The following is a 27,251-nucleotide window of genomic DNA, read 5'->3' as shown; positions in this document are numbered from 1 at the left end:
AGATATGTATATGACTAAATGTTGGGTGGGCTCAAATTGGTTAAATCGGGCTCGGGCTACTCAAGCCCAACCTCAATTTAGGTTAGGCTTGAGTTTTTTTGGCCTAATCCCAACTTGAAGTTGAAAAATCAAGCCCAACCTATACAAAATCTTGTTAGACAGTATATGCCCTTAGCTCCAACTGGACTAACGTACATGAACATTTATTTGTAAATGAATAAAGTACATTATTGTTTAATGTTGATATTGGTATGTTTTTTGTGAATTACCCCTTGAATTGGACACTTATGAGACTCATGTTAGTTTAGAATGTTCTTGGCTGTTGGATAGACTTGGGGAGTTTATCCTACCAAGGTTAACACTGGTGTGCTACCAAACAGTTGAAAAAGCTTGTCTAAGCTGACAGGGATAGACCACAAGCATAGGCTGTGTATTTGGAAGAAACAGTGAATCCAGACCGAATTCTAGTTATGCACTGGACCTTAGAGATAGATGTACAAAACTAAAAAGTTACACATAACCCTATACTTGATTATGATACTACACTAGGTGTTGAACTAGATTTTCTTTGATGTGCCAATCAGTGAGATCCATCAAGGGTCAACACCTGGGCATGTTGGAGTAGTTTGGGAATTCACCTGAGTGGGTGATCATAGTGATAGGATAAGTCCCTTTGTGAGATAAAGTGAATATCATGGTTTACACTCTTTTTGATGGAAATCTAAACTATTGGTAGTGGACTTTAACTATAATTGAAATCTGTTTTTGCAAAATGCATTTATATTTATATACTATTATTTTATGAAAAAATATTTGCAAAAGATTTTAATCCCGGTATCCATATGAGCAGAGAGTGTGGCACTGCACCTTGCAGTTAGGGGAGAGATCCTTCCCTATCGGGCAATGTTGTGATCATTATGGGCTGAAAGATTAAGTATAAGAGACCATTACATGGCTGATTACCTGATGGGTTTTATCTCACTTTAGTCCATTATCCTTAGATTTTTATAGGGTGGCTTAGTCCAGGGATCATTTAGGTGTAAATGTTAGGCCCAGACTGAGCCCATGTTAATTGACTTAGGGGTTCACTGCTTTGAGTGAATTCAGCTTAACCTCTTTTAGAAGTGGGGTCAGACCCTTATGGACTTGAGGAAGACATTTGTGGGGTTCCATGCCATACAATATTAGGCCTAAATTGGCCATGTAGCACCTAGGGTCATGAGCCTTTGAAGAAAATGGGCCAAAGGCCCAAAATTAATAAAGATTAATTAAGCTGTCACATGACAACTAAAATTTTAATGTGCTCTAGGTCGAATCTGGGTTTGGTATTGGGTATGGAACACTTATCATCTTAAGGGGGTAATGTTTAATTGCTAAAAGAGTGTAGATCTAATTTAGATTTGGAAAATCTTCTGATTAGATTAGGAGAGTGCCCCATTAAGAGACAAAACAAGAAGAGGGCAAATTAGACTTGGATGCCTTGTTTTCTCTTTTTTCTCTTTTGTCTCCCAAGAAACCCTATCATGACCTAGACTTTCAAGAACTGATTTAGATAAGTTTTCTTCTCTATTTTTGCAAGAAAACACAGGAGAATATTAGGCTCAATTACCCTACTTGATCCAAGCATTGGAAAGCAGATTTGTTGAAATCAAGTGTTGTTGAATCGGTTCTCTGTACAATATGCCATCTTTAGTTGGAGGCCAGTTTTAGTACTTGTATTGGGTGTGAACTTCCACCTTGGGAGCTGTGATTTATGGTCTTTGTATCTGGTATAATCTCCATTCTCCTTGGTTTCAAATCTGGTATGATTTAATGCAAGAATGATCATGAAATTTCAGATTTCAAATTTATTGGGAAATCGGTTCGCAAAAAAAAATTTAAAAATTTGCCCACCCATCTAGTAGGGTTCTACCATCCATAAAATGGATTATAGCCATATTCCAACAAATATTTGGTTGTGTTAGGTCAGGCTCGAATTAGACTTACTCAAACTGTACCCCTAACTTCTTTTGCCTCAAGTTTTTTTAACAAAGCTCACACATCGCATGAGTCCCACTAATAATATATAATACATATAATATCAAGGTTTAAAATTTTGATATGGTACGCCCTATACGGGGCATATCGTATCGTATCTTTGAAAAATCGATACAAGATACGCATGGAAATCAGACGTTTCATCTTTTTTCATGTGCATCAGACCTGTATCGGGGGCATATCAACGAAAAAGATATGGCAAAAAAAAATTAAAGGGGGAAAGCAAGCTTCTTTTCCTTGAAATAAGCCTTCTTTCACCCCCAAATGACTCTAAAACTCCAAACTTCGTTCCTAGAGTGCTATGTTTGCAAAAGTTTGCAAGAAACAAGTGTGAATCGTTAATTTTTTTAAAGATTTTTCAAATTTTGAAAAAATATAGCAAAAATAGGTAAAATTTTTCAATATTTTATAATATCTTGTTATTTCCTTTTTTCTTGAATGTTTAAATTTATGTTGATCTACATTTCTTACATTCAAAATCGTAATTTTTTTTTTGTGTTATCAATATATTTATGGAAATTTCATGAAGATATTTAGGGAAATATAAATTAACAAAAAAAATAAAAATGTAAATTTTTCTCTACCTATAAAGATTAAATATGTTTTAGATCTATGGATTTATCTATCATATCCATAGGGCAATTGAAATTTCTTCTTTAATAATTATTTTTTTTTATATTTTTAAAATTAAAAATTAATTAATTAATTATATTTTATCATTTGATCACAGTGTTTGAATATATTATAATTCTATGGATGATCTATCATATCAACAAAGCAATTGAAATTTCTTATTTAATAAATATTTTTAAATATATAATATAATGTTTATTCATTTTTTTTATAAATTTTGAACTAAATAATAAATAATTAGTAATTGTATTTTCACATAGAAGTTGTGCCAATGCATGTTTTATGGTTGGATAGGAGAGTTGGGTTTTTCTCATCCCATAAAACATTAAAATTTAAGAATTATAATTTATAAATTATAGTTAAGCATAAGATTTTTAATGAAACTATAAGTAGCTATTATATATTTCTTCATAAAACCATTAAAATATATTAATTTAATGTATATACACCTCATTGAGGTCTTATATTTAGTGTTGTTGATATATTTTTATGATTTATTAAAGTATTTATAGTATTTCCAAATGTATATATCTATGCATATCTTAGTTTTTCTCCAATATGTATACGTATCCAAAACGTATCCCGATACATCACTTAAAATTACCTTTTTGATACATTTAACGTTTCTGATACTTTCAACCTTGTATAATATATATAATATAAAATATTTCATAACTAATAAATTGGATTGGGTCTTGATGGATCGAATGGGGTTTGAATTCAACTCATTTAAGTAAATGGATCGACTTTTCTATTTTGATCCAATTTGTTAAGATGAAGGGAGGCATCATATCCAACTCTTATAAAATCAAATTCGGATTATATCTCATCTAACTTATTTGAAACCCTAGTCTGCGTTTTTATTAAAGCTCAGAACTCAGAAGCTCTGCGCTTTCATATCCATCTCAAATGGTATTAATTTATGAGAAGCACTTCAAAGCAGATGAATGAGTTTGCTGAATGTTCAGCTCATCCATCTGAAATGGGTTTTGTTTCTTCTCCCGTTCTCCATCAAGGAGTCAACATTTGTAAAGAAAAATCCCTTCACATTCATTCGAGCGTGTCAGCACAGAATGCCGCCTAAATACAGTGCGTGGTTTGTATCATTATGTATGTGCATTTCTATTGTGGGATCCAGCATGAGGATCCCCGCCAAATGGGCAACTAGCAGATCCCAACGTTAATTTATTGGAACTGCAAAGAGGATATATAGTGGAGGAGTCTGGAGTCTGGACCCGCATGTCACATTCCATACATGTCTTTGATGATCAGCATCCACTATTAGATCGGCCCATTTGTTTATCCAAAACTATATATTATATTAACTAAATATAGTCATCACATAACCTCCATTACATCCTCACATATAGTCGATCAAAAAAAAGAGCAGTCTCCCGGAAAAATTGAAGGCCTAGCCTGCCTTCATGTCATTTTATTTGCTATAGAGTTGTGATTGTCATTTCTACTCATCTAGAAGGAGATGTGCAAAATCAAGGTGCTAAATATCAGCATAGGATGATACGGGCATATTGGCTTATATTGGTATTTTTTTTTATATTTTATTTATTTATTTTCTAAAATCGCTTTAGAGAGATTGGTTTAAGTCTTGGCTATCCTATGAATCATTGTATGATTCGATACCATTCTTGTAGGGGTAGCCATCGGCACAATATATATCGGCTGATACGGGCCGATACTTTAAACATTGTTCAAAAGATAATATCTCTCATGTTGAATCAAAACCTTACTATTCCTTGGTGTTTACACCTTATTATAGCCGATTGCAAGAGTTGTTTTTTTTTTTTTTTTGTGTAAATTTAATCATATAGACTGTGTTTGGTTTGAAGGAAAAGTAGGGAAAAGAAAGAAAAAGTAGAAGAACCTTTATAAACCTTATATAGGTTTTCCTATCTTTCTCTTCCTTTTCTTACCTTTTCCTTTAAACCAAACATAACCGTAGTGATCTCCTTTACATAAAATAATGCGACTTATGTTTAACTAAAAGGGCATGTACTGTATCTAGAACCTATACTTGGTCCCTTTTCCCAGAATTTTTAATGCCTGTACTGTTGAAAGATTCTGAACAATGAAGTAGCCTTGGGCTTTGTTCAAAAAAATAATAATAAAAAAAAATTTGCTAGCCTGTCAGCACATCGATTTGCTTCTCTAAAGCAATGGGTGAAGACAATATCTTTTCTCGTATATATAACATAGTTTGAACAAAGTTTCAACTCTCCAATTTAACTTGTTAGCCATACTACGTACATTAAGCATCATCTGATTCGTATTTGCATTTTTTTAAAACATTTGCTTACATCTCCATCATTTTGAACAGTTCGCTCAACTGTTTGGGTAAATAAATTATTGCCCTAGTTAATGGTTTTTCTAAATAGCAAGTTAAAGTTGTACCCGAATCAAGATTTTAATTGGATATATAACTGCTCTGACCGTCCATGTCAATGATGGATTGGAATAAGACCGTACACACATCATACTCACAGCTATATTTTTATTCATTGAGACATATTTCTAATACATTACTAAAGGTGGCTGTGTACATTTCTGATATCTTGTGAGGATTGAATCCGAATTTCAGGATTTTAAATTTAGACAGGACCCTATAGTTGGAGGCGTGGAGCACAATAACCCGGAATTTTAGACTTTTCGATTTTTGAAAAGCTGGCTAACTTTGTCAGCAACCTGCCATAAGCGCATCACAATTGATGATACTTGCCTTTGTTTCACATTAGGCCAAACCATAAAATTTAAATCAGAATATTTTAATAGCATCATGAAATGTTAATGTTTATAAATAAGGTTTGATTATGATAGATGTAAGACATAGTATCAAAAATTATATACAATCAATCAACCGGTATCATAAAAAACATGATCAATCAGGTGATATTCATCAAAATTCATGAAATTCATGAGTATAGTAAAGAATCTTCTAATACCATGTCTTTTTTATATCATAAAATTTTTCTTATAAATAATGATTATTTAAATATATTAAATTTATATATTTAATCGTTAAGACATTTAAAGAAATACATAAAATAATAATTCAGAATCAAAGTATTTCTTTTAACCGTTTTGTCTTGCAACATGCATGGCACATGCCTTACACTACAGCATAGTTATATTTCATCACGTCATCTCCATGTATCAAAATTTTGATTAAGTTGTGTAGAAAGTAGAAACTCTCTATTTGATTTAACAAAGAATCTTTTTTTTTCAATATTTTTTAGGCAAATGCTAGCGTGTGTAAAAAGTTTTTTTTTTTTTTTCATATGATGTGAAAATAACCACGAACCCCAACCACCCTACGAATTTGTATGTTTCTCACTTTACTTTCATGCAATATGTTAGGAGTTCACATTGGTGCCAACGTGCACATCACAGCATGCATTGGGAGCATCTCTTGTAATTACCATTGGTGGTGTTTATGGGTCGGTTTGAGTCATTTCCTTCAACCAGCCTGATCTAGTCGCTTTACTTATTGAATAAACCAAAATTGATCGACCATGAAGCAAAATCGATCCAAACATAAAGGACCAGTTTGGGTTGATTTATCGGTTTAGTTAGTTTATATAACAATTAAAATAGTTAGTTTTAAACAATACAATGTGAACACCCCTAGCCGGTTTGACTCCAAGACTCCAATAGGCAACATGCAAAAATCGAAGACTCCAAGTATCCAACAATCACTTAAACAATCCAACGTGTCTATAGTAATAGATATTTATTTAACCTCTCTTTTTTTTCTCTTTCCAAAACTGAAGAGTGAAGACTCCAACAGTCCAACGAGTCTATCCATTCCAAGACTCCTTGACATCAATGCTTGCTAAACCCAAAAAGATAATAAACAAACTAATAAAAGTAATAAATAATTTTACTTAAATTTAAAGTTAATTATGATAAGGAGTTGGGAACAACTAAGGAGTACTGAGTAGGGACTAATTAATAATTATTTAAATATATAGGGTTGGGTTGGGTTGGCTCGCTTTCGGTTTTCATACTGAAACTGAACCGAGTTGTCAGCTTAACCGAAACTGACCAATGGTTTTGAAAAACCGACCAACTCAGGTTGGGTCGGGCTAGTTTGGTCGGTTTGACATTTAATGTGAACTCCTTTAGTTGTCATTGAGAGATGTTTCCAATTAAGGGTGGAAATGAATAGAGTTTTTCACAAGCTATTCGAACTTGGCTCATGGAAAGCTCGATTTGGCTTGATTTAAACCAAGCTTCAAGCTAAACTCGAGCTTGGTATATAGGCTCGTATATTAATCGAATCGAGCTCAAGTCCAATGAAACTTGACTCGTGAACCTAATATATATAATAAATAGCTTTTATTTTATGTATACGTACATACATATTTATTATATATAATATTGTTATTTTTTATGTATAACAATAACTAATTTTTATAATTCTTATTTTTCGTATGTAAAATAAAAATATCACTTTATATGTATAATTTTTATTTTTTATAGGAAGCTTGGTTTGCTATCAAGCTCAAGTCGAACCAAGCTCAAACTTGTGAGCTTTTGAACTGAGCCAAATTCAAGCTTAAGTCTTTAGCTTGAATCAAACTTGAACCTAACATTGTTTTGGTGTATCGAGCTCGAATAACCAAGTATTCGGCTTGGCTTGACTCAAATCCACCTATTTCCAATACACGGTTGGGATGTGCTATATGGAACACACTCTTTAGGGCATAGATGCAAGTTCATATGTTATATTTCTGTAACTTTTACAACAAAGTTCTGTTTTGTGTTACATGAGAATAACTTTTTCAACTTTGTCCACACATTCTCTCTTTTTCTCTCTCTCTCTCTCTCCACTTATTTTCCTGCACTTTTCTCGTATCTCTTTTCTATCTTATTTGAGTTAGGATATGCTCCCAACATTGTTCCAACAGATCATTGTAACTGCACATTAAGAACATTTCCCTTATAATTCATGAAAAGATATTTCGATGTACCGTTACAATGGTTGGTTGGGATATTATTGGCACTGTGTGTTAGTAGCTGATTCGAACTCAACCAACGTGTATGTGATATGCGTATCAAATCATATTGGCTTTGTTTGGAAAAGATGCAAATGGAGTGTAAATCCCGGTTCGGGGTAAATTTACACTCTAATTCACTTTTGCCTATGTTTGGCAACATTACATTTATGCATTGACAAATCACAAACCGATGCATATTTACATTGATAATAAGATGTAAAATTACATCAATAAAAAAAAAGTAAATTTGCATTCAAGTGGGTTTTTGATAAAAAAAAGAATATGCTTTATTAGAATTCATGTTTACATCCATTACAATTAAAAATCTGTTTGGTAAGAAGGTAAAATTGTCAGTGCAAAATTAATCAAAATTCGCAATTTATATGAACCGTTTTACAGTCTACATATTTGCATTCACACTTATTTGCATTGTTTCTAAATGCATCCATTAGAACATATTTTGGTGGAGCAAATCGAGACTCATTTTCTTGCACCATTGAACTATATAATTAAACCAGTAATAATTAAAAAAATGGAAAGGCATATAAGACAAACTACAGTGCCTTGAATTTGAATTCACATGCTCACCCACAGAGAGTGCACCCCGCATGTACATCTTCAGTGGGTAACATTTTTTTGTACTTCATTGAGAGATGATCCCAATACATGATTGGGATGTGCTGTTTGGTGGTAATGCATCCCACAAGCGCCCCTCAACACGAGATCGGATATGCTCCTTACATAGGGCGCTTCACACTGATCTCACAGATACATCCCACCATGTATTAAGAACATCTCCTATACTTATGTGTTATTGTATTTGGGAGATGTTCCCATACATGGTGGGATGTACCTGTGAGATTGTTGTGAGGAACAAATTTCAATTCCCGCAACACCTCCCACTCTCAGCCGTGTATTAGAATTATGAACATGAATACGTGATAGGGAGATGCAAGTTCAGATCTGTGCCTCACAACGTTCTACAGCATATCCCTGCCGTGTATTGGGAATAGCTCCCGATGATGACATCATCAAGTCTGATACTATCACCGAGAGATGTTCTCAATACGAGACTGGATCTACTCCTCACAATTGGTGCCTTACAAGCACCTCACACACATTCTGTCATACATCAGAAACATCTCCCGTACTTATTTGTTATTATTCACAGGAAATATTTCCAATGCACGGTGGATGTGCATGTGAGACGCTCATTTGTGAGGAGCAGATCCCGTCACTCTCAATACAGGGTCTCCCCTTAAGGGGCGCAGATGTAAAAGCGGGAGATGCTCCTAATATACGCTGAGATGTTAGTACATGTTGGGCCGCTAGTGGGGAGCCCCCCTATCTCTGATGTATTCGTTTTTTATCATTAAGTGGCGATAAACAAAATCCTGGATACGGAATATACCATCCATCCATCGCCCATCGGCGCAGGAAGATAGTATAAAATCGCGGGGCATAAATTATTACAATCCCAACCTTTTCTTATAAAGAAATAAATATATAAATGACTGCACCCCTAAAGTTAGGCACAACTATAAGTAAAAGAGTCTTTTAACGACAATGAACGTTGCAACAGCAACGCAGCATCATCAAGTATTCTAGTTGCAAAATGGAAACTGACTTTGGCCTTTTTTTCACTTTATTCTTCTCTAACATAATGCCCAAACGAAGCCATCGAATGACTAAAATGCCCCTATAATTGAAGCAATTTCATCTTCGTTACGTGATACCTGACAGTTAGAAGAACATGGCCCTAATGCACACGCTAATTAACACGTTTTGCAATTATACCATGCAAATATGGGTAGTTTTGTACTTTGAAGAGTAGAAAAAAAAAAAAGGGTAAAAAACCTCCCGCCGTTTGTTTCAGCGAGTCTTGCGAAACGTAGACTGGTTTTTGAATATGCTCATTTATACCGGCAAGGCATAAAAGGAGAGAGAAAAAGGGCCGACCTCTCTGGATCGGTCGGAAGCTGTACTCAGCAAAAGTCGCAGCGTTTGAAGGTCATCGGCGATGAAAGGCAAAGGTAGACCATGGAGTCTCGGGAAAAAGGTAGGGTTGCCGGTCGTCTTCCTCTCATGCTCTGTTTTTTTCCTTGCCGGCTTCTTCGGAGCCATGCTTCTCTCTCAGGTAATTTCTTCTTCTTTTGCTTTGTTATCGAATTCTTTGGAACTCACTGTTCCGAATTGCTTTGGGTTGACTCTTCCATCGAACACTCGCAGGACATTTCCAGCCTCCGACCAAATTCGAGGACACTCGAATCAGTCGATGATGAAGAGTACGAGTCCATGCCACACGGCTATACTGGGGAAAGTTCTATTGATTCGATCCCCTTTCAGGTGCTCAACCTTCTCCAACCACCACCTATATCACCATTTTTGATAGGCTGGTAACGAATACAACGATTAATGTGCTAAAAGCGGGTCAGGAGTGAATTGGATTTGTAGTTTCAAATTTGAACTCCTTCACTTATGCACTAGATATTGCATTATTAGATTACGGGTTCTCTTTCTTTGAACCTCTGAATTTATTTTTCTTATTATTCTTTTTTCCCCTTTTGATTCTTAGCTGTCTAAATAAATAAGAGAGAAGGGAGGGAGGGAGCTTAATTTATATATGTACTATGTACCATTCTAAACTTCTCTCCGACTTTCCTTTTGGACCCCGGCCACTGATCAATTGAAGTTGGGGTGAATGATATTGTTCAGCACAACGTCGCCCTTAGCTCATTGTTGAACAATAAGAGTGAATGTTCTGTTTCTTTTTTGTTTTACCTATTTCAGTCTTTTGGAAGTATCGGAATCCGGATTCTCTATCATTACGCTATATATTCCTTTTCCTTTGGCATTTGTGGCTTAAAGGTGTAGTTCTTAGTGGTATTTCCAATTCCTTGTTCCTTTGGACAGAGATATTGCATGTCTTCATCTCATGGAGAAAAACATTCATTTCGTATTTTAAACATTTGATCCATTAATGATCCTCTATTAGGTTCTTTATATATAATTCCATTGTTGTATTTGAGAAAAAAAGAAAAGGATATCTGAGGATACTCTATTATAGTCCTTGTATATGCCTTGAGGCCCTGAGGGGGCTTCCCTCTTCATGGTAATACATAATACACTTATAGAAAAATGTGAATACTAATGTTGGATGGTAATAATAATAATAATAAAAAAAAAAAACTGATGGTGGATGGTCTTGTAAAATTTTGCTAATCTTAGCTGTAGAATATGGATGGTTCCACTTGACTACTACTTATTCTTCATTTCTATTTCTACTATGACATTTGAATAGTGGATCTACCTATAGGAATTTGTAGTTTTCATATGTATCAGAGTTGGAGGTATTCTAATAGTCTTAAGGCCCTTAAATAATTTTTAGTTGTTTGCTGCTTCTGTTATCATCTCTTTTTTTGAGAAAGAAGTAAGGTATTGTGTTAAAGTTATACTGTAATGAACAAATAACATATATCGATCCAGTATGCTCCATGTACAGCCAGCAACTATACAGACTTACGGAGAAGCCACCCAAAAAAGCTAGGCTCTCAAGGCTAAATACAAAACACAAACTTTGACATTAGATAAACAAAATGCCATGATCAAAATACTGCTGATGTGGGATATATTTGAAGAAATCTTTGGCAGACAACCAAGAATGCAGAGTAGCTATAGCCTGAACCACCACATCATCTAAAGAGCAAAACTTTCCTTCAAAAATCCTTCCATTTCTTTCTTTCCACAGACCCAACACACCACATGAGGAATAGCATACCAAAGCACCTTGTCTCTTCCACTTAAGCCCGACAACTTCCATGAGAGTAATAAATCAGGCAGATACCAGCTGGCATTTAATAGGGAACAGCAGTGACTGAATAGTTTTTCAGCAGCATTACAATGAATGAACAGGTGATCAACAGACTCGGCTTCCTTGTTACACATGACACAGTTCAGAGAGTCCAGCACCAAACCTCTCTTGGTCAGCTGATCTTTAGAGAGACATTTACCATGAGCTGCCGTCCAAACCAAGAAGGAGACCTTAGAAGGAACGTGAGAGAGCCATATCTATTTCCACAGAAAAGCCTGAGAGTCACCAGCAACCAGCTTCTGTTATGATCTCTTATTCTTGTTTCCATGTCAATGTTTCAACAAATGAGTTATTAGTCCCATTGGTGTGTACCAGAGTTAGAATTATGCCAAATATCCTTCATAACTGACAGCTATGCTTGGAGCCTCAAGAATCTTCCTTTTTTCTCCTTGAGTATTAGAACTACTTCACTTTTTACATGGTTTACATCAGACCTTCATGCCTTTATCCAAAACCATTTTAATCATGCGATGAATTCATCACATCTCATTCTCATCTAATTTGGTATTAGTAGTTGCAATTTCCTTTATGTTCTCATGATTGCATTTTAGTTTATCTAGTAGCTAGGTCTGATTCTTCTTCCAGAAAATCTACTCGTAGGATTTTTTCTGCCATATTTTACTATATCTTTGTGCCTTGTAACTTATTACTGTAGGTTTTAAGCTGGGCACCTCGTGCTTTATATTTTCCTGATTTTGCCACTGCAAACCAATGCCAACGCATAATTGAAATGGCAAGGGCCAACCTTAAACCATCATCGTTAGCTTATCGAAAAGGAGAGAATGCTGAAAACACCAAAGGAATAAGAACAAGGTAACTTCTTTTTACTATTTGCCTGTACCTTTTCTGTTGGGCCCATAAACATGTAATTTTCAAGATAGGCACAGAGGTTGTCTACGGTACCAACCAAGATTTATTCCACAAGAGATTTTAAATACATTAAAAGAAACTGAGGCAATTAAATACTGAATTTTCTCATACTTCAATAGGGGGGATGAAATCTATAAACAGACAGATTTTAATTAAGAAAAAATTACAAATAAGCACAACCTTATATGCAAAAGTCAAACAGCCTACAAGGTCTGATATTGTGACTTGTATACCAATATATTCAGCAATTTAACAACAGGAGTGGGATATTCTGCTAATCATTACAGAAGTTACTACATTTTATTCCAGCAATAAGTTGGGGACAAGGAGAATATTTTCCACCCAATACCTGCAATTATTGAATTCACAATGATTCTCTGCCATAAAAAATCTGTTGGTTCCTTCTTTCTGAATGCACTGGAAGACAATGGTTAGGCCAGGTTTCATGGAAGATGGCTTGTTTACTAAAACCTCTCATTGGATAAGCTTGAATCATGGAAAATATGCTTCCCGGCTTCACCCTATTGTCCCCCAAAAGGCTTGTGATAAAGGAGAGAGGAAGGTATAAGACAGTTATCAAAAAGACCCAGTGATGCAACCCAGCACAAGACTCAAGAGACAACAAAAGATTCCACAGGAAGACGGATAACCTGGCTAAGCAGTATTCCAATGAGTTGCTCCCCATCCTCCCCTAGCTAGGATTTCAATTACCAATTTAGCAAATCCTGAGATCCATCGGAATGATCTTCACTTTGGATGCCAAAAAATAAACACACCATCATTTACTTATGTGCTAGTTTTGCACGTATTGTCACATTTATCTAAGCCTTCTACTGCTATCTAATAGACATCAATAGCATGATTCCAGCATGGTATCTAGTTTTTCCATTACAGGTTTGATGTTGATGGAAACAAGTAATGTTTTTAGTTCTGTAATATATTTTGCTAAAGCATCAAACTTATGCATTTTATATAAGTTGGTAGTTGTTGGCTCATGTGTTTTTTCATAACAGTTCAGGAACATTTATTAGTGCATCAGAAGATGAAACTGGAACCTTAGACATCATTGAGCAAAAAATTGCAAAGGTTACAATGATTCCATGGACCCATGGAGAGGTATGTTTTAAGAAAAAAAGGCACTTCTTTTGAACACACACACACACACACACACACACACACATATATATATATATATATAATCCAGCTGAATTAGGTTCTGTAGAGAAGTTAGTGCAATTTTGGCCTTGTAGACAGATGATATGGTCAATCCAGGCTGTCCTTTCAGATAGGGATGGGACATCTGGAATGTCTGGAAATCAAATGGACAGTCTGGTTCTGCCATATCATCCCAACTTGTGCTGGAAAAATGCCTTTTGGCTTTAGACCCAATGATAACAGAAAGAATGCATTGACTGCAATTCAAATAAATATTTCTTTAAAATTTTTCTAAGCTATTTAAATCTTCAAGCAAGCGACAAAACATTATATTCTAGGAAAAATGTGGAAATCTTACTATGTTGAAAATCTATTAAAATAGTCCGTTTTTAGGACTAGATTAATGATTTCATTGCCATCCTCATCGTCACTGTGATGTCATCACTATGTACTTAGGTCCAGTGGGGTTGTTTCTTGCTTAGTGGAAATGCTCCTGTCAATTCTTGTTAATTTGTTGTGGTTCAACATTTGATTTGCCATGTTCGTGATTTCTAGCGTTTGTCTCAAACAAGAAAGGATGGAAGAATTGATTAAGTTCTTCAACTAAATGAAGATGGTTTGGTGGCACACAAAAAATTTTAGTACATGATAAAAGGTTACTCTATCCTTTTCCACCACCTTTTATGCTAATTGAAGTAAGTTGTAACTCGACACTTGTTTCTCAGGGATCACTAATGAACAGGAAGGGACAATCATACCTCCGTATTTTCTTTTCATCTTAATTGGTTAATCAGAGAAAGAGTTTAAGATATGCGTGCTTCCAGGCCACCTAAAATCCTATTAGTGCATTGATCATTGGTTGTTAGAATAGATTATAACTGACTCAGCTAATCTACGTCAAATAGTTGTTATATATTCAATTGATTGAACTAAGTGATTAAATGAAATTGGAGACAATAAGATGCAAGGTCCTATTCTTGAATGTAATCTAACACCATTTGGAACTTGTATCTTTTATGTTTTTTTAATGATTCTTATATTCAGTCACTTGTTTCTACTTTGGTTTGAATTAGTTAACCTTTTATTTCAGGTCTATTCTAAACTTCTCTGAGTAACACGGGGATATCACAATGTTGCAGGCATTTAATATCCTGCGCTATGAGGTTGGGCAGAAGTATAATTCTCACTATGATGTGTTCAACCCGGCTGAATATGGCCCACAAAAGAGCCAAAGGGTACATTCTAACTAACAAACTCAGTTGCCTGGTAGGATGTACAGAAATTATGCTTAACATATTTATCCATTTTCCTTGCATTTTTATCTTCCGGGGGGAGTGGAGTTATGATTCATCTATAATACCTGGACCCATCATTTTACTCCAAATTTCTCTTTGTTGGTGCAATAAGACATGCCTATGGGGGTGAGATATGTCTTGAATCCACCTAACATGCAAACATTTTTTATTCTAGTTTTGAGGTATTTTACTTTTCCAAATATTTGGAAATGCATCCAACATAAACTATCAATTGATAATGTTGCAACATAGTTCTAATCAAAATTCACATGCAATGCCCAGTCAATAGTCCCCATATCTCATGATCATTTATTCAGAAGAACCAACCTCTTATTTATTACCTGCAGAAAAACCAATATAACCTGCTTGCATATTATATTTTATGAATTTATATTACTTAAGAATTATAACGTCAAACATGACAAATTCATGCAGATTGCTTCTTTCCTATTGTATCTATCTGATGTTGAAGAAGGAGGGGAAACCATGTTCCCTTTTGAGGTAAGATAATCAGGGATCATGTGTGTGGGTGGTCGGTATAAATTATTGTTTCAGTTCCTCCATTTATTTCATTAGTCCTAAATAGATGATTGCTTGTGTTTGATTTGCAGAATGGTTTGAACATGGATGGTGGCTATGATTACAAAAAGTGTATTGGGTTGAAAGTGAAGCCACGAAGAGGAGATGGGCTTCTTTTCTATTCAGTATTCCCAAATGGTACAATTGATCAGGTATTTTTCTTCTGTTCATTGGTATTTTCCTTTTTTTCTTTGAACCATATGGGTTTTCAAGGTGAAGCATCTTAAATGTGTGTGAACTGTGAACTCCCATTCTTGACTGCATGAACAGTCAAGACAAAGAAGAGCTTTCAGTGTTTTCAATTATGGTCTGCAAAGGTGTGTTGAACATAGATCTTTAGGAAATATGAAATACTTGCTTGTTTTCTTGTGGTTTACATTTCTGGATTTGGTTTGTGAAAGAATTTGTTGCTAGATTTCTTTTGATCGTTATTGATAGTAACAATAAGCATTTAATAGAAAAAAAAAACATTAAAGAACTACATATGGAAATTGTTAGCCATAAAATTAGTGTTTTAAAAGTTAAACTATAGCCTTCTGAATTTAAAAGTTGAAACATATATTTTGTTAACATGAGACAAGTTGTAGGTTTTATTAGTTTATGAAGTTGAAAACCTAAAAAGATCTGATGATTCAAAACATTTTCCAACTGTTTTCAATCTGGGAGTTGGGACATGCTAGGTTAATGGATTTAGTTATGGCAAAACTTCCTTTTCTAATAATCACTAATTCATCATCAGATGGTTCTCTAGGTGAGCCGGTGAGGGGTCTCTGAGTATGAGAATACTTTGTTTTGGGGAGCTCATACTCCATGCTAGTGCTCTACTTTGTACTGGTTCTTGGGTTGTGGGCTTGTTTATTTCTCTCATTTGTGAGCAATTCTCTGCTTCATTTCTTGGATGTGGCTGTACATATGGTATATTCTCTGTCTTTGAAGGTCTATTACTCAATGCTTGTCCTGGATACAGACCTAACCTCTGACATCTTGTTTTTGCATAAAACGGTTTCTCTTAGGCTCAAACCAGCATTCTCACATTTGTCAACCTGAGATTTTACCATGCACTGGGCTTATTATCTCTCTTTTGATCCTTAATTAGTCCTTGGTACCAACAAGTAAAAAAAACATCCTAGCCAAGCAATTCCTAACGGCTGTTTCACAAAGGATGCTCTTCCATCATTAGAAACAGCTTATTGAAATCAGCTTCGAAGTGGCCTTCTTATAATCCTGCAAACATAGCTTTATTTTGGAGTGGCTGAACTACTACCTCCAGGGGGAGGGGCATCCTTTTAGTTAATGACCCAGGATTTAACCTGTGACCTCAAGGTTGTTGCATGACGGATAACAGGTTTAACCACAGGTACAAATGTAATGATATGTCTGATGCAACCTAAGTAATCCACTCTAAGATGGTTATCATTATATTTCAGCTGCATGCTATCATAATCTAAGTTCGTATAGTTTGGTCATTCTATTCTGTTTAGTATCATATCCAATGTTGGGACAGAGCTTAGATGATGATGATTCCCAACTATGGGTTGGCTACATGAATCCTGTTTCGCCAATCCATTCTGTTCAGTACCATATCCATCATCAAATTATGGGCACTTAAATCATTTCTTACTACCACCTAAATCCCTTTTGGTCTGCTCTTGGCTCTTCTAGCCCCTTCAACTTGTAACATGTCACTTCTTCTAATTGGTGTTGTAGATGGTCTCTATGCACGTGATCAAATTACTTCAGTCTACTTTGTCTCATTTTATCACCTATTCGAGCTACTCCTAGCTTCCTTAGTATGACTTCATTTATGATCCCATCCTTCTAGTTTTACCATCTATCCATCTATGCATACACATTTCTGCCAAAGTCATGCTTAGATGATGATGATGATGATGATAGTAACAGTGTGTTAAGGATGAATAAAGCAATTTGTGGAGATACGACTTTAATTGGTTAGTGCATTGCACCTGATGCTTACAAGTGAAATTACTTTTCTCTGGAAGTTGATAATGCGCTTTTATCTAATTACAGAGTCAACAGCTATGGAAATTTTGTTTCTAATGCCTCTAGTAATTGATTGTGGAAATTGGTTTGGAAGCTTAGAGGAATTTTTTCTTCATTTTCTTGCACAAGATGGTCTATACTAACATGCCATGATCTTGTTAGCAAACAAACTTTGTAGCATAGGTTGCTTGTAATTCTTGTTTAACCTTTCCCCCCATCTTAGCATTGGTTGCATAATGCAGACATCCCTTCACGGAAGCTGTCCAGTGATTAAGGGGGAGAAGTGGGTGGCAACAAAATGGATTAGAGATCAAGAACAAGATGACTAAGGTGGTATAGCATTTATTAAAAAAGGGGCGGTATTTAGCGTGTACTTGTGTTTTTTTCGAGGATTTTTTTTTTCTTGCCTAACCATAAACCCAGAAATGTTTTCTGGGAATGGTTTGTTTCACCGTCCAAACCACATAATTAAAATTCATTTCTTGTATGAACAGCCGTGCAAAAAACAAAATATTTAAATTACAACAAACGGAATTAACAACGATGTCAGATGTATTTCACTTTATTGGAGTTTTACCTTAAATCACACGCCACATCATGCTTATACCGGTAGAAAGAATTTTACTCCTTTAAAAACATTACATATTGTGGTGTAAAGTGAGTTTTTGTTTTCAAAACCAGAAAAAAAAAGCCAAAGCCACGTTTTGAACACCCCCTAAATGTGTACAATGGTCTGTTTATTTCTTTTTATTTATCTTCTTGGGTTCCGTTTTCGTATTTAATTTCTTTTATCTTGGAAGAGGGTTTGTTAATGGAGACAATTAAGACATTTTACTGAAATGCCCTTAATAATAAATTACCATTTTTGCCTCTGAAATATTTTGGAATTGGTAAACGTAACCTTTTATATAAATACAAAATATAGTTTTATGATCTCGAATTTATTTGTTTCATTAACTTATTTATTTTCAATTTTCATTTTTGTCTTAACGCTAATTTATTCATTTTAAGAATTATAAAAGAGGGTGTTTGTAAAAGAATACTAAACCTCAAACTAGAGGCAGGAGATGTTAGAATGTTACTAGGTAAACCTGAGGAGATCGGCGGCGGTCTTTGTTTTTTATCTAAACTACAGGGAGGTACAAACTACAAAGTAATTGATCCTCATAGTGCCATAAGACAACATTGGTTATGTACAGTTTTTAGTTTGGGATCCAAATGGGGTACACCTAATGGCCACATTGGATTTTTCTATTTCCTCTTAATGGAAACTATTGTATGAAGTTCATGAAACTCTTTTAAGGTTGTGTTGGGTACGATTGCTGTTTCTACAAGAAGCATCAATTTGACATTTCTAAGCCTCTTATACATGCATTTTTAAGGTATGCTTGTTTTAACCAAGGTCCAAAGTATTGATATTGGAGCCTTCCCGATACTCCCTTACAGGGGGTGTTTTGGGTCGGCAAGTGGTTCAAGGGAAGACTGGTCTTAAACCGGCCCCTCTGAACCAGATTTGAAAAAAAAAAAAAAAAATACAGGCCGATACGCCCTACTGGCGTATTGCCTTGTATCGATACTTTGAACCTTGGTTTTAACTATAAACGGCTTCAAATAACAGTAGTATGTCAATCCCCATTGATCAACCTATATCGTTTTAGGTAGAAAAAGCAATGGTATAACAGTACGATGCAGAATTCTCTTGATAAACTTGCCTTCTGAAGATGGCAAAGAAAATTTCAACAGCATCATTTATTTATTTAGGAGGTTTTGGGCATCATTTTAAAGAACTCGGATTCTGACATAAAATGGATATGGACACAACCTTTGGCTAGAACCATGGTTTTCAAAACCGGATTGGATCGAATGGTTGGACCAGAAAAATTGGGAACCGGTCAGGTGATCATTTCTGTTTTTTTTTTTTAAATTGGATTTTTTTTTTAATTGTTAATTTTGGTCAGTAAACCGTTGACCTGGGTGGTTAATCGTTTGAACAGTTTGAACATTTTTAATTTTTAAATTTGTCAGTTCGACCTAGTAACTGGACCCTAACTGGTTTGGTTTCCGGGTCAGTTTTAAAAACCATGACTAGAACTGTCAACAGAATCTGAAAGTCTGACGATCCAATCTGATTATTTTGGACTTGGATTATAAGTTTCTAAGTCCGACGTGTATGCATACAGATATACATATACATGGATAATACATGTATAATTATGATGAAAAAGCATTTCTTTCAAATGGAGTTGGTATAGGTGTTTTGAAAATTACCGACTAGCCAAGATGGGCCAAAAACACATTAAGCACTTATAGAAAAAGCACTTAAAAAAGCCAAAAGTTTGAACTTTAAAAGAGATTTTTTAGAATAATAATTTATTTGGCCTTTTCCCCAAATGCACAAAAGTGTTTATTAGTTTGGCTCCAACCTAAAATAAGTACTTAAAAATAAGCATTCGCAACTAAGGGCTTTAGTAGCTATGTTTTGTTTTTAGAGGTGGTGGTTGTTTTCTGTGGCTTTCGGGTCCGTTGCCTCTTTAAGTCTTTATTGTGTGTCTTTCCTCTATATCCTCTGTTCTTTGATTCCTGGAATAAAGATCTTTTCTATAAAAATGAAAAAAACTTCAGATTGGCTAAAATCTGACCGAATTATAGTCTATGCCTTATTTTTATTTTATTTGGCACAAAGTGGCTTCTTTAAGCTCAAACCCGCATTTTCATGCTTGCTGGGAGTTCAGATTGGCACCCCACATGCGAACATGTGGGGCGCGTATGGAGTGTGTTTTGGTGATGGGATCTGCTCCTCACAAATGGGCGCCTCACAGGCACATTCACCGTGCATGGGAACACCTCCAATGAATAATAACTAATAAGTACGAGAGATATTCCCAATGCATGACAAGACATGCGTGTGAGGCGCTAGGTGTGAGGAGCAGATCCAGTCTCTGTGCTTTGTGGGGCACAGAAGCGAATTCGCCTGCTGTCCCAATATTTGATCATTATAACAAGCTACCGCCTCTTTTGAGAATTAAGGAAACAAAGTGCAACTAAATACCCATCACACAGACAAGGCTCCACCATTCTTCCGAGTTCAGAGAAAAATGACCCCTTGAAAAATGCTATTTCCAAATTTCCAACCATATACTTTTAATACAAGGACGAATGGTGGAGCCTTGTCTGGGTAACTCTATTTTACTTGACAAGGTCATTCAGAATCTGAGACGACATGCTTAGATACAGCTTACCATACTATTGTGGCTGTCGGTTGCACCAAGATGTTTTTTGTGGCCAACAACATCATAGCAATATCCCTTCGACTAGAGTTGCTACAATACATTCCCAGATGACCGTGCTTTGATTCATCCTACCCTCCAAAGGTTTGAAGCCATCCATGCGTCTACTTGGATTTGGACGGAAGTTTTACTGAGGTAGCTCGTAGCCGATTTTTTTTCCCCTAAAAATTTCAGGGAAAACCTTTTTACCTCACTGCTTTCCATCAGCCTCTGATGAATGATAACAGCAATAGGAGGGTGTGAATCCAGTATTCCAGGTCTAGCATGAAGATTTAGTCTGTAGAAGAGTACAAACTACGACCTATGCCAGTTATGGTGAGATTGCTTCGCCCACTGCTTCAGCAGATGCATGCAACCAGCTGCAGTGAACAAACCAAAAGCAGCAAAAGCCATCATTGCTGCATTCCCAATGTTCCTGTAGTAGCCTCTCTGAAAAAAATAAAATAAGAGGTCAGTTAGGGAAAAATACTTGCATTAGATAACTTTCATGAAAACCCAGGATCAGGAAGAAACCATTCGTCACATCTACCATAAGGTACATAGAAGACATGCACTCGTAATCATGCATGTTTTTCTATTCAATTAGGTTTAGTGCCACATAAAAGACATGCACTCAGTTTGTCAGGTCAAATCTCACAGAGATCCATGGATTAAAAAATCTCTCTGCATATCACAATTGCCCAATTTATGGACATTCTTCTGAGTTTGACGTATCTTTCCGACATAGCTTAATAGATTGTTCTAATAATCCATTAAGCTTTCATGGCTTGAAGGTCTACATGGTAGCATCACCAATCGTTGAACTTTTTTGCCTCAGTCCGAGATATTAAATAGACCCAAAACTTTAACTTTGAGTGCATGCCTGCAGCACAGGTAGGGCTGCATTTGTCCCCTCTATGTCCCCTCTCCCCGAGTGTTCCTCTAGGTAAAAAGGCACGCACTTGGACCAGAACAAACAAAACTGCTGCATTTGCAGAAGCAGCAGACAGGCTTATCATCCCCCCACGGAAGTGATTTGGTACATACCTGCAAAAAAGGTGTTAGAAGGCAAGATGTTAAGACTCCCAGAAAGAAGCATCACTTGTTACATCTTATAAGAGTATTACGATAAACCCTGATATTATTTACATGGTCCTCAATCTTGCTAGTGAAGGTACAATCAGGCCAATACAGACATGGAATAAGCAAAACAGGGTTACCAAGAACCCGATTTCCTGCAAATCAAAATTAAACAGTTCAGACTTCAGATTTGTGAACACCTAGCTCCAGCACTAGATCAGATTTTACTACATAGGATTCATTACATCCATACCTGGTAATCATAAGCTACTGCAGACAAGACAAAACCTGTGGTAATGAATGCAAATAGCAGGCAATCCTCAGTTCGAACTGGTGATGGTCCAGTAAAAAACCATGGAAGTGTTGTACTTCCAAGCATTCTTGCACCCAACAGACATGGATATATCATTCCTAGATTTACTTTTCGTCCATCAGCCTGAAACCAGGCCAAAATAATGTAAAGAAATTAGAAGCATACAAACTATTGTAAGTTGATCTGCCACAAATAAAAAGATATCACAGAATCTATTGTTTTGATTTTCTTCCCCGTTCTACCACATAAACTGCAAGAATAATGTAAAAGAATGTTCTACTTCATGGGCAGTAGAGAATACACCCAGCATTGTCTCCAGGGAGTACAAAATCCTCGCAGCTAATTGGAGCTTTTTTGGCAAGTATCAGGTAAATAGAGCATGAATTGCCAATATGTAATGTGGATTTCAAGATAATAAGTAGATTCAGGCTTTTATTTGTATATGAATCGTACAAAAAAGAAATGAGAAAAAGGTGCTTCTTTTAATATTTTACAAGGGGAAGAACCTATAAATCTAAGATATCCAACGATTCTCCTTTAAGGTGGTGCAACAATACCAGCAGGCACTGAAATTTGGCTTTTAGAAAACTATCCAAATGATAAATGGCAATTGAACCTAATATGTTAAACAAATAAACAGAAAAGGTGCTAAACACATGGGTTTTGATAATTGTCATTGTTAGGCTTTGGAGACATTAATTTTCATCTGATTATACATCATATGAAGTTGACATTATGCATCTGAAATGATTCCTTAAAATACCACAACAGGAAGGGATGCCAGACCAGTAAAGAAGCTGACATACATGGACTGACAATAGCAACATTAGGTATTACTAAACTTTTCATTTCATTATGCATAATATAGAAATGGGGACAGGATTTCTGGTATCACATCCCAAAGTTCCCCTAAAATAAGGGGAAGTCATCCAGCAGGGTTTATAGAATCTATCCATAAAACAATCTCCTGTTTATAGATAGGCATGTGGGAAAATATAGGGCAACCCCAGTACAATATAATTTTTAAAAGAGGCTAAAGGGCAAGTAAGGAGCTCTCTACCAGATTACTTTAGCATGCTTCCTACTTGATCCAGCTCCAAAATGCAAGAATTAAATAAGACAACAATCACTTGAAATGAGAGCACATTATATCAAAGTCCACTTGCAAGAGAGTACCATTATAATCGGTGCCCATAGAATCCAGAAAACCATAACAGAGAATTGAAGGCATGCTTGTGACCACACCAATAGCCACACCCTTTTATCTGTCAAGCATAAGGAACAATGTAACAAGTCAACTATAAATACAACAAAAATGGTATGTCCAAATTATCTTTCTGCAAATATGTGCAATTGAGTGTCAACCCCTATATTTCAAGGGCTGCATTTCTCCTTATTTGCTTTCTTAACATTCATTTGATTACTCTTTGATATTTTCATTGATGAAAAAGATGTACCAAAAAAAAACTAAATCAGTCTTAGACTGAATATTACAATAATAACCCAACGGCCTTGAGCCACCAACAATGTCCCAAGAAAGAGAAATTACAAAAATACCCTGGATGTTATAATTTGAAGATTGTCTTCTCTAAAGTTTAAGATTCCAGCTCACAAAACTCAGTACAGGGTAACAGAGAAATGCCCCATCCCATGGGATGGCACAGCAGTGGGCCCAACAACTAAGCTTCTCCCAGACTGTATTCCACTCCAGGGTCCTTTCCCCTTTTCAACCACCCATGACTACAACCGCTAGGAGGATGAAAATACACTCCAACAAGTCTCAGTAGCATGAGAGGACATATCATCATGAGACATGACAATAAGAACTCATGAAAGGAAATAATTGAGAGAGAGAGAGAGAGAGAGAGGATGGAAGTAGGGATGCAAACGGACCGGATTGGACTAGAATTAGGGTATATCCGAATCCAATATGATCTGATGACCCGGTGGATCATACAAAGATTAATCCGAATTTGAATTCACCAAGGATGTTGGATATACGAATCTGATTCAATCCGGTTTAATTACCCATAGGTCTGTAAAATTTAACAAATTATTAACAGAAAAAAAAGTCTCTAGTCTTTACAAAGAAAAAAACACAAGCATATTTTCAACCATTTTTTTCATTTATATTTTAAATAAAATGAGGGTATACATGTCTTTTTACAAAACAACATAAATAATATAAAAAATCAAATTACAAAAGTGGAGTATAAATATATTTAAAAATAATATGAATATATATCAGCCATATTCTTTCAGATCGGATAGGGGTGATCCGAGTACAAATCGATTTTTAAACGAATCTTGTTTTTTCAACCCGATCCAGAAATCCAAGAGAGGGATATCTGAAAGGATCAGACTTGAATTCAAATTCGATCATGATCTAGTCTTTTTGCACCCCTAGATGAAAGGGTTTGAACATGGAAAAAGAAAGAAGCATTTACTGACAACTTTATTTTTGAAGACAAAAAACAATGAAATTTCTAAATTGAAAAGACAACAAAATTTATTACTGAAAGCAAAAATTGTTTTGCCAATTGTTCCAATAATTTTGACAAAGTTGGAATCTCTATAAAGACATACAAGTTATATTGTTTAGCAGAGTCAAGATAGTGATAAAAAAAGTATATCAAGTTGCTTCAAGTGAATCAGTTACAAGATGTGCTCACAGAAAAGACAGAGAAATTCATATTCTTTGAGAAGTTAACGTCACAATAATATTTACATATTATTTAGTACTTCCATATTTTTACTATACGATGCTTGTCTTGGTTTGATGTCCAGAACACCATGTGAAAAACCTAATCTCTCTCTACAGCATTATTCTTGTGATGATAAGTGCACCATTTATATGTTATATACATTCTTCCCTTCTTTATATATCACATTGTCTCCACAACTCAACTATTTGTTACTTTTTACTCTGCTTTACTAAAGAAAGAATGGGAGAGCTCCCTGAGGATATGCATTCTTACCACCAAGAATACATACAGAGGACACTTTGTACCCCTCGATGGCTGCTAATGGTGGGCTTTCTTTCCATAGTTTAACTATATAGATAATACTCATCATTGCCAAGAATACAACAGCAGTGGAAGGAAAGATAATTCTTTTCTCAGCATTACTGTCAATCAACCAATTCGTGAGCACTTGGCTTCCAATAAGAGATACAGACTCATAAAAAGCCATTAGCCAAAAGGTGTCGCTCAATAAATCCTTCCGATGACCTAGCTGCAAAGAAAGAAAACATGCATTAAAGCAAGAGCACGACAGCTATCCTAGACATGCTAGTGAAGTGGGCAGTCACCCAACAGCCAAGTTCCTTTTATCTTGACAATGGTGCATTGCCTGCCCCAAACAATTTTCCTTGTATAATGAAAACTGAAGAATAAAACTTTTTAAGACAAACCTTATCATGTTCAACAACCATCCATGACTCAAAACCAAATGAAAATATTGAAGAAGCAAGAGATAAACAAATGCTTGTCATCCAAAAACTTGGATGCGTGAAAACAGTCTTCCAGATGCCAATCAAAAGGTGAAGGACGCAAAATAACAGGCAGATTTTCTTTTGACCTCTGCATACAAGTAAATAATGATTCACCAGTCAGAATTTGCTTGAGCTGTTTAGTTCAGTAAACATTAAAATAGAAAGACCAAAAGGATTGGTAAAACCACACTTCCATCATTGCTCATTATCTAATTTTAGAAAAATAAGATAACATTTCAACATATAGAAGTTTAGTAATAGCTGATTTCAAAAAAATGAAGTAATCTTAGAAGCTTGAAATATAACTCTTCATTCGTGTCATTCCAGGACCAGAATGCAAACTGATAATTACAGAAACCGAGATGTAGCACTTAAGAATATATAAAGAGATTACTCACATCACATCAGAAAGTATGCCCAATGAAGTGCCGACAAGAAGAGAAGCAGCGGATCCAATACATAGAGATGCTACCATCTGCTCCTTGCTAAGACCATAATATGCATACTCAAACTCCCCAAAGACTGATCCCAGACCTTCCATTACTGGAGAAAAAAATTACAAGCAAGAGGAAATTACCCAACAAGAAAAGGATTAGTAAAACCATTTGACATCTAAAACCAAGAATTCTCGTTAGTGAAAATTGCAGTAAACATGACAAGTTTGGTTTAAAAAATATAGATACTTATAGAAAGAAATAAATGACGATATAAAGAAGTGACCTGAAGCAAGGGAATAGACGAGCAAAAAACTTCTCTGGAAACGAAGAAATGAAGCTGGGATCGAGGTCCAAACGGTACCAAGTTCGAGAAAACCGGTTTTCCTGCTAGAGTTCTTCGAGAAATACGGAGTTAAGAAAAGTGAGAGGAAACAGATGCAGAAGAGGAAGATATACAAGTGAGGTTTTGGTTCCCACACGATGGTCTCGATCACAACCCCCATTGAGGGTGTTTGGATCTCAAAACCTCAGAAGATGCAATGTCAAATAGAACTATTGAAGAAAACCGCGCCAATGATAATCGAGATTGCAGAGTGCAGAGCGACCTAGGTCCGAGGGGAAGAATTCGAATGATGGTGAGAGGTTGGCTCCACTCCAGATTTTTTGACAGTGTAGATGGCTCCGCAATTGAAAGATTGTTAAATCATATTTGTTCAGGTACAGAAGAGCTATAACCTGTAAGTCGTCACTTTACCCAGCTTCAACTTCAAGCGATGAAGCGAGCGAGCCGAGCCGAGCCGAGGCATCATGACAAGAGTGCCTCCGAATCTCCTATCCACTACTGGTTCTCACATCTGAGACCGGATCTCCTCACACATGGGCGCCTCACAGCTACATCCACCGTGCAACATCTCGTGAATAATGCACGGTAAGATGTGCGTGTGAGGCGTCCTTTGTGTTTAGCAGATCCGGTCTCCCCACATCTATGTCCACAGACAACCGCCGCCGTGTATTAGGACATCAAGGGAGATGTCCCCAATGCACAGCTTTTATGTGTCATGGGTGATGTGAGAACAAGTAATGTGTAAGGATCTGCTACCCACTGCCTGTTCCCACATCTTATCCACTGAGCACGGCCATGTGTATTGGGAACATCTCCCTATGAATAAAAAAGAAGATATTTCCAATGCGCAACTGTTATGTCCT

The 27,251-nt window shown here is 35.9% G+C and overlaps 2 protein-coding genes across 4 annotated transcripts; one reads left to right on the top strand and one right to left on the bottom strand.

Moving 5' to 3' along the window:
* The first annotated feature begins 9,416 nt into the window (after positions 1–9,416).
* Positions 9,417–18,021, top strand: LOC148850171 (putative prolyl 4-hydroxylase 9). The gene is made up of 8 exons (XM_088945449.1): positions 9,417–9,822; positions 9,915–10,031; positions 12,212–12,369; positions 13,440–13,542; positions 14,721–14,816; positions 15,312–15,377; positions 15,488–15,607; positions 17,699–18,021. Exons 1-8 carry the CDS (start codon positions 9,706–9,708, stop codon positions 17,783–17,785), a joined length of 864 nt encoding a protein of 287 aa, XP_088801575.1. The 5' UTR covers positions 9,417–9,705; the 3' UTR covers positions 17,786–18,021.
* A 2,448-nt stretch (positions 18,022–20,469) lies between these two features.
* Positions 20,470–26,753, bottom strand: LOC148850170 (uncharacterized). 3 transcript variants are annotated; one of them, XM_088945447.1, is made up of 10 exons: positions 26,329–26,753; positions 26,007–26,151; positions 25,528–25,696; positions 25,094–25,349; positions 23,292–23,380; positions 22,056–22,238; positions 21,872–21,957; positions 21,606–21,769; positions 21,045–21,172; positions 20,470–20,953 (listed from the first exon to the last, which is right to left on the bottom strand). In XM_088945447.1, exons 1-9 carry the CDS (start codon positions 26,546–26,548, stop codon positions 21,054–21,056), a joined length of 1,431 nt encoding a protein of 476 aa, XP_088801573.1. In that variant the 5' UTR covers positions 26,549–26,753; the 3' UTR covers positions 20,470–20,953; positions 21,045–21,053. The 3 variants fall into 3 exon arrangements, 2 of the variants coding, with proteins under 2 accessions (XP_088801573.1, XP_088801574.1); XM_088945448.1 differs by having other exon boundaries at positions 21,685–21,769; XR_016099379.1 differs by lacking the exons at positions 20,470–20,953; positions 21,606–21,769 and having other exon boundaries at positions 21,770–21,957.
* Between the last annotated feature and the right edge of the window lie 498 nt (positions 26,754–27,251).

Source organism: Nelumbo lutea, chromosome 5 (genome assembly GCF_056320005.1).
Source record: "Nelumbo lutea isolate HS-2025 chromosome 5, American lotus-T2T, whole genome shotgun sequence".
Classification (NCBI taxonomy): Eukaryota; Viridiplantae; Streptophyta; class Magnoliopsida; order Proteales; family Nelumbonaceae; genus Nelumbo; species Nelumbo lutea.
Note: the sequence above shows the minus strand (reverse complement) of the source record. Positions and strands in the feature narration are given on the sequence as shown.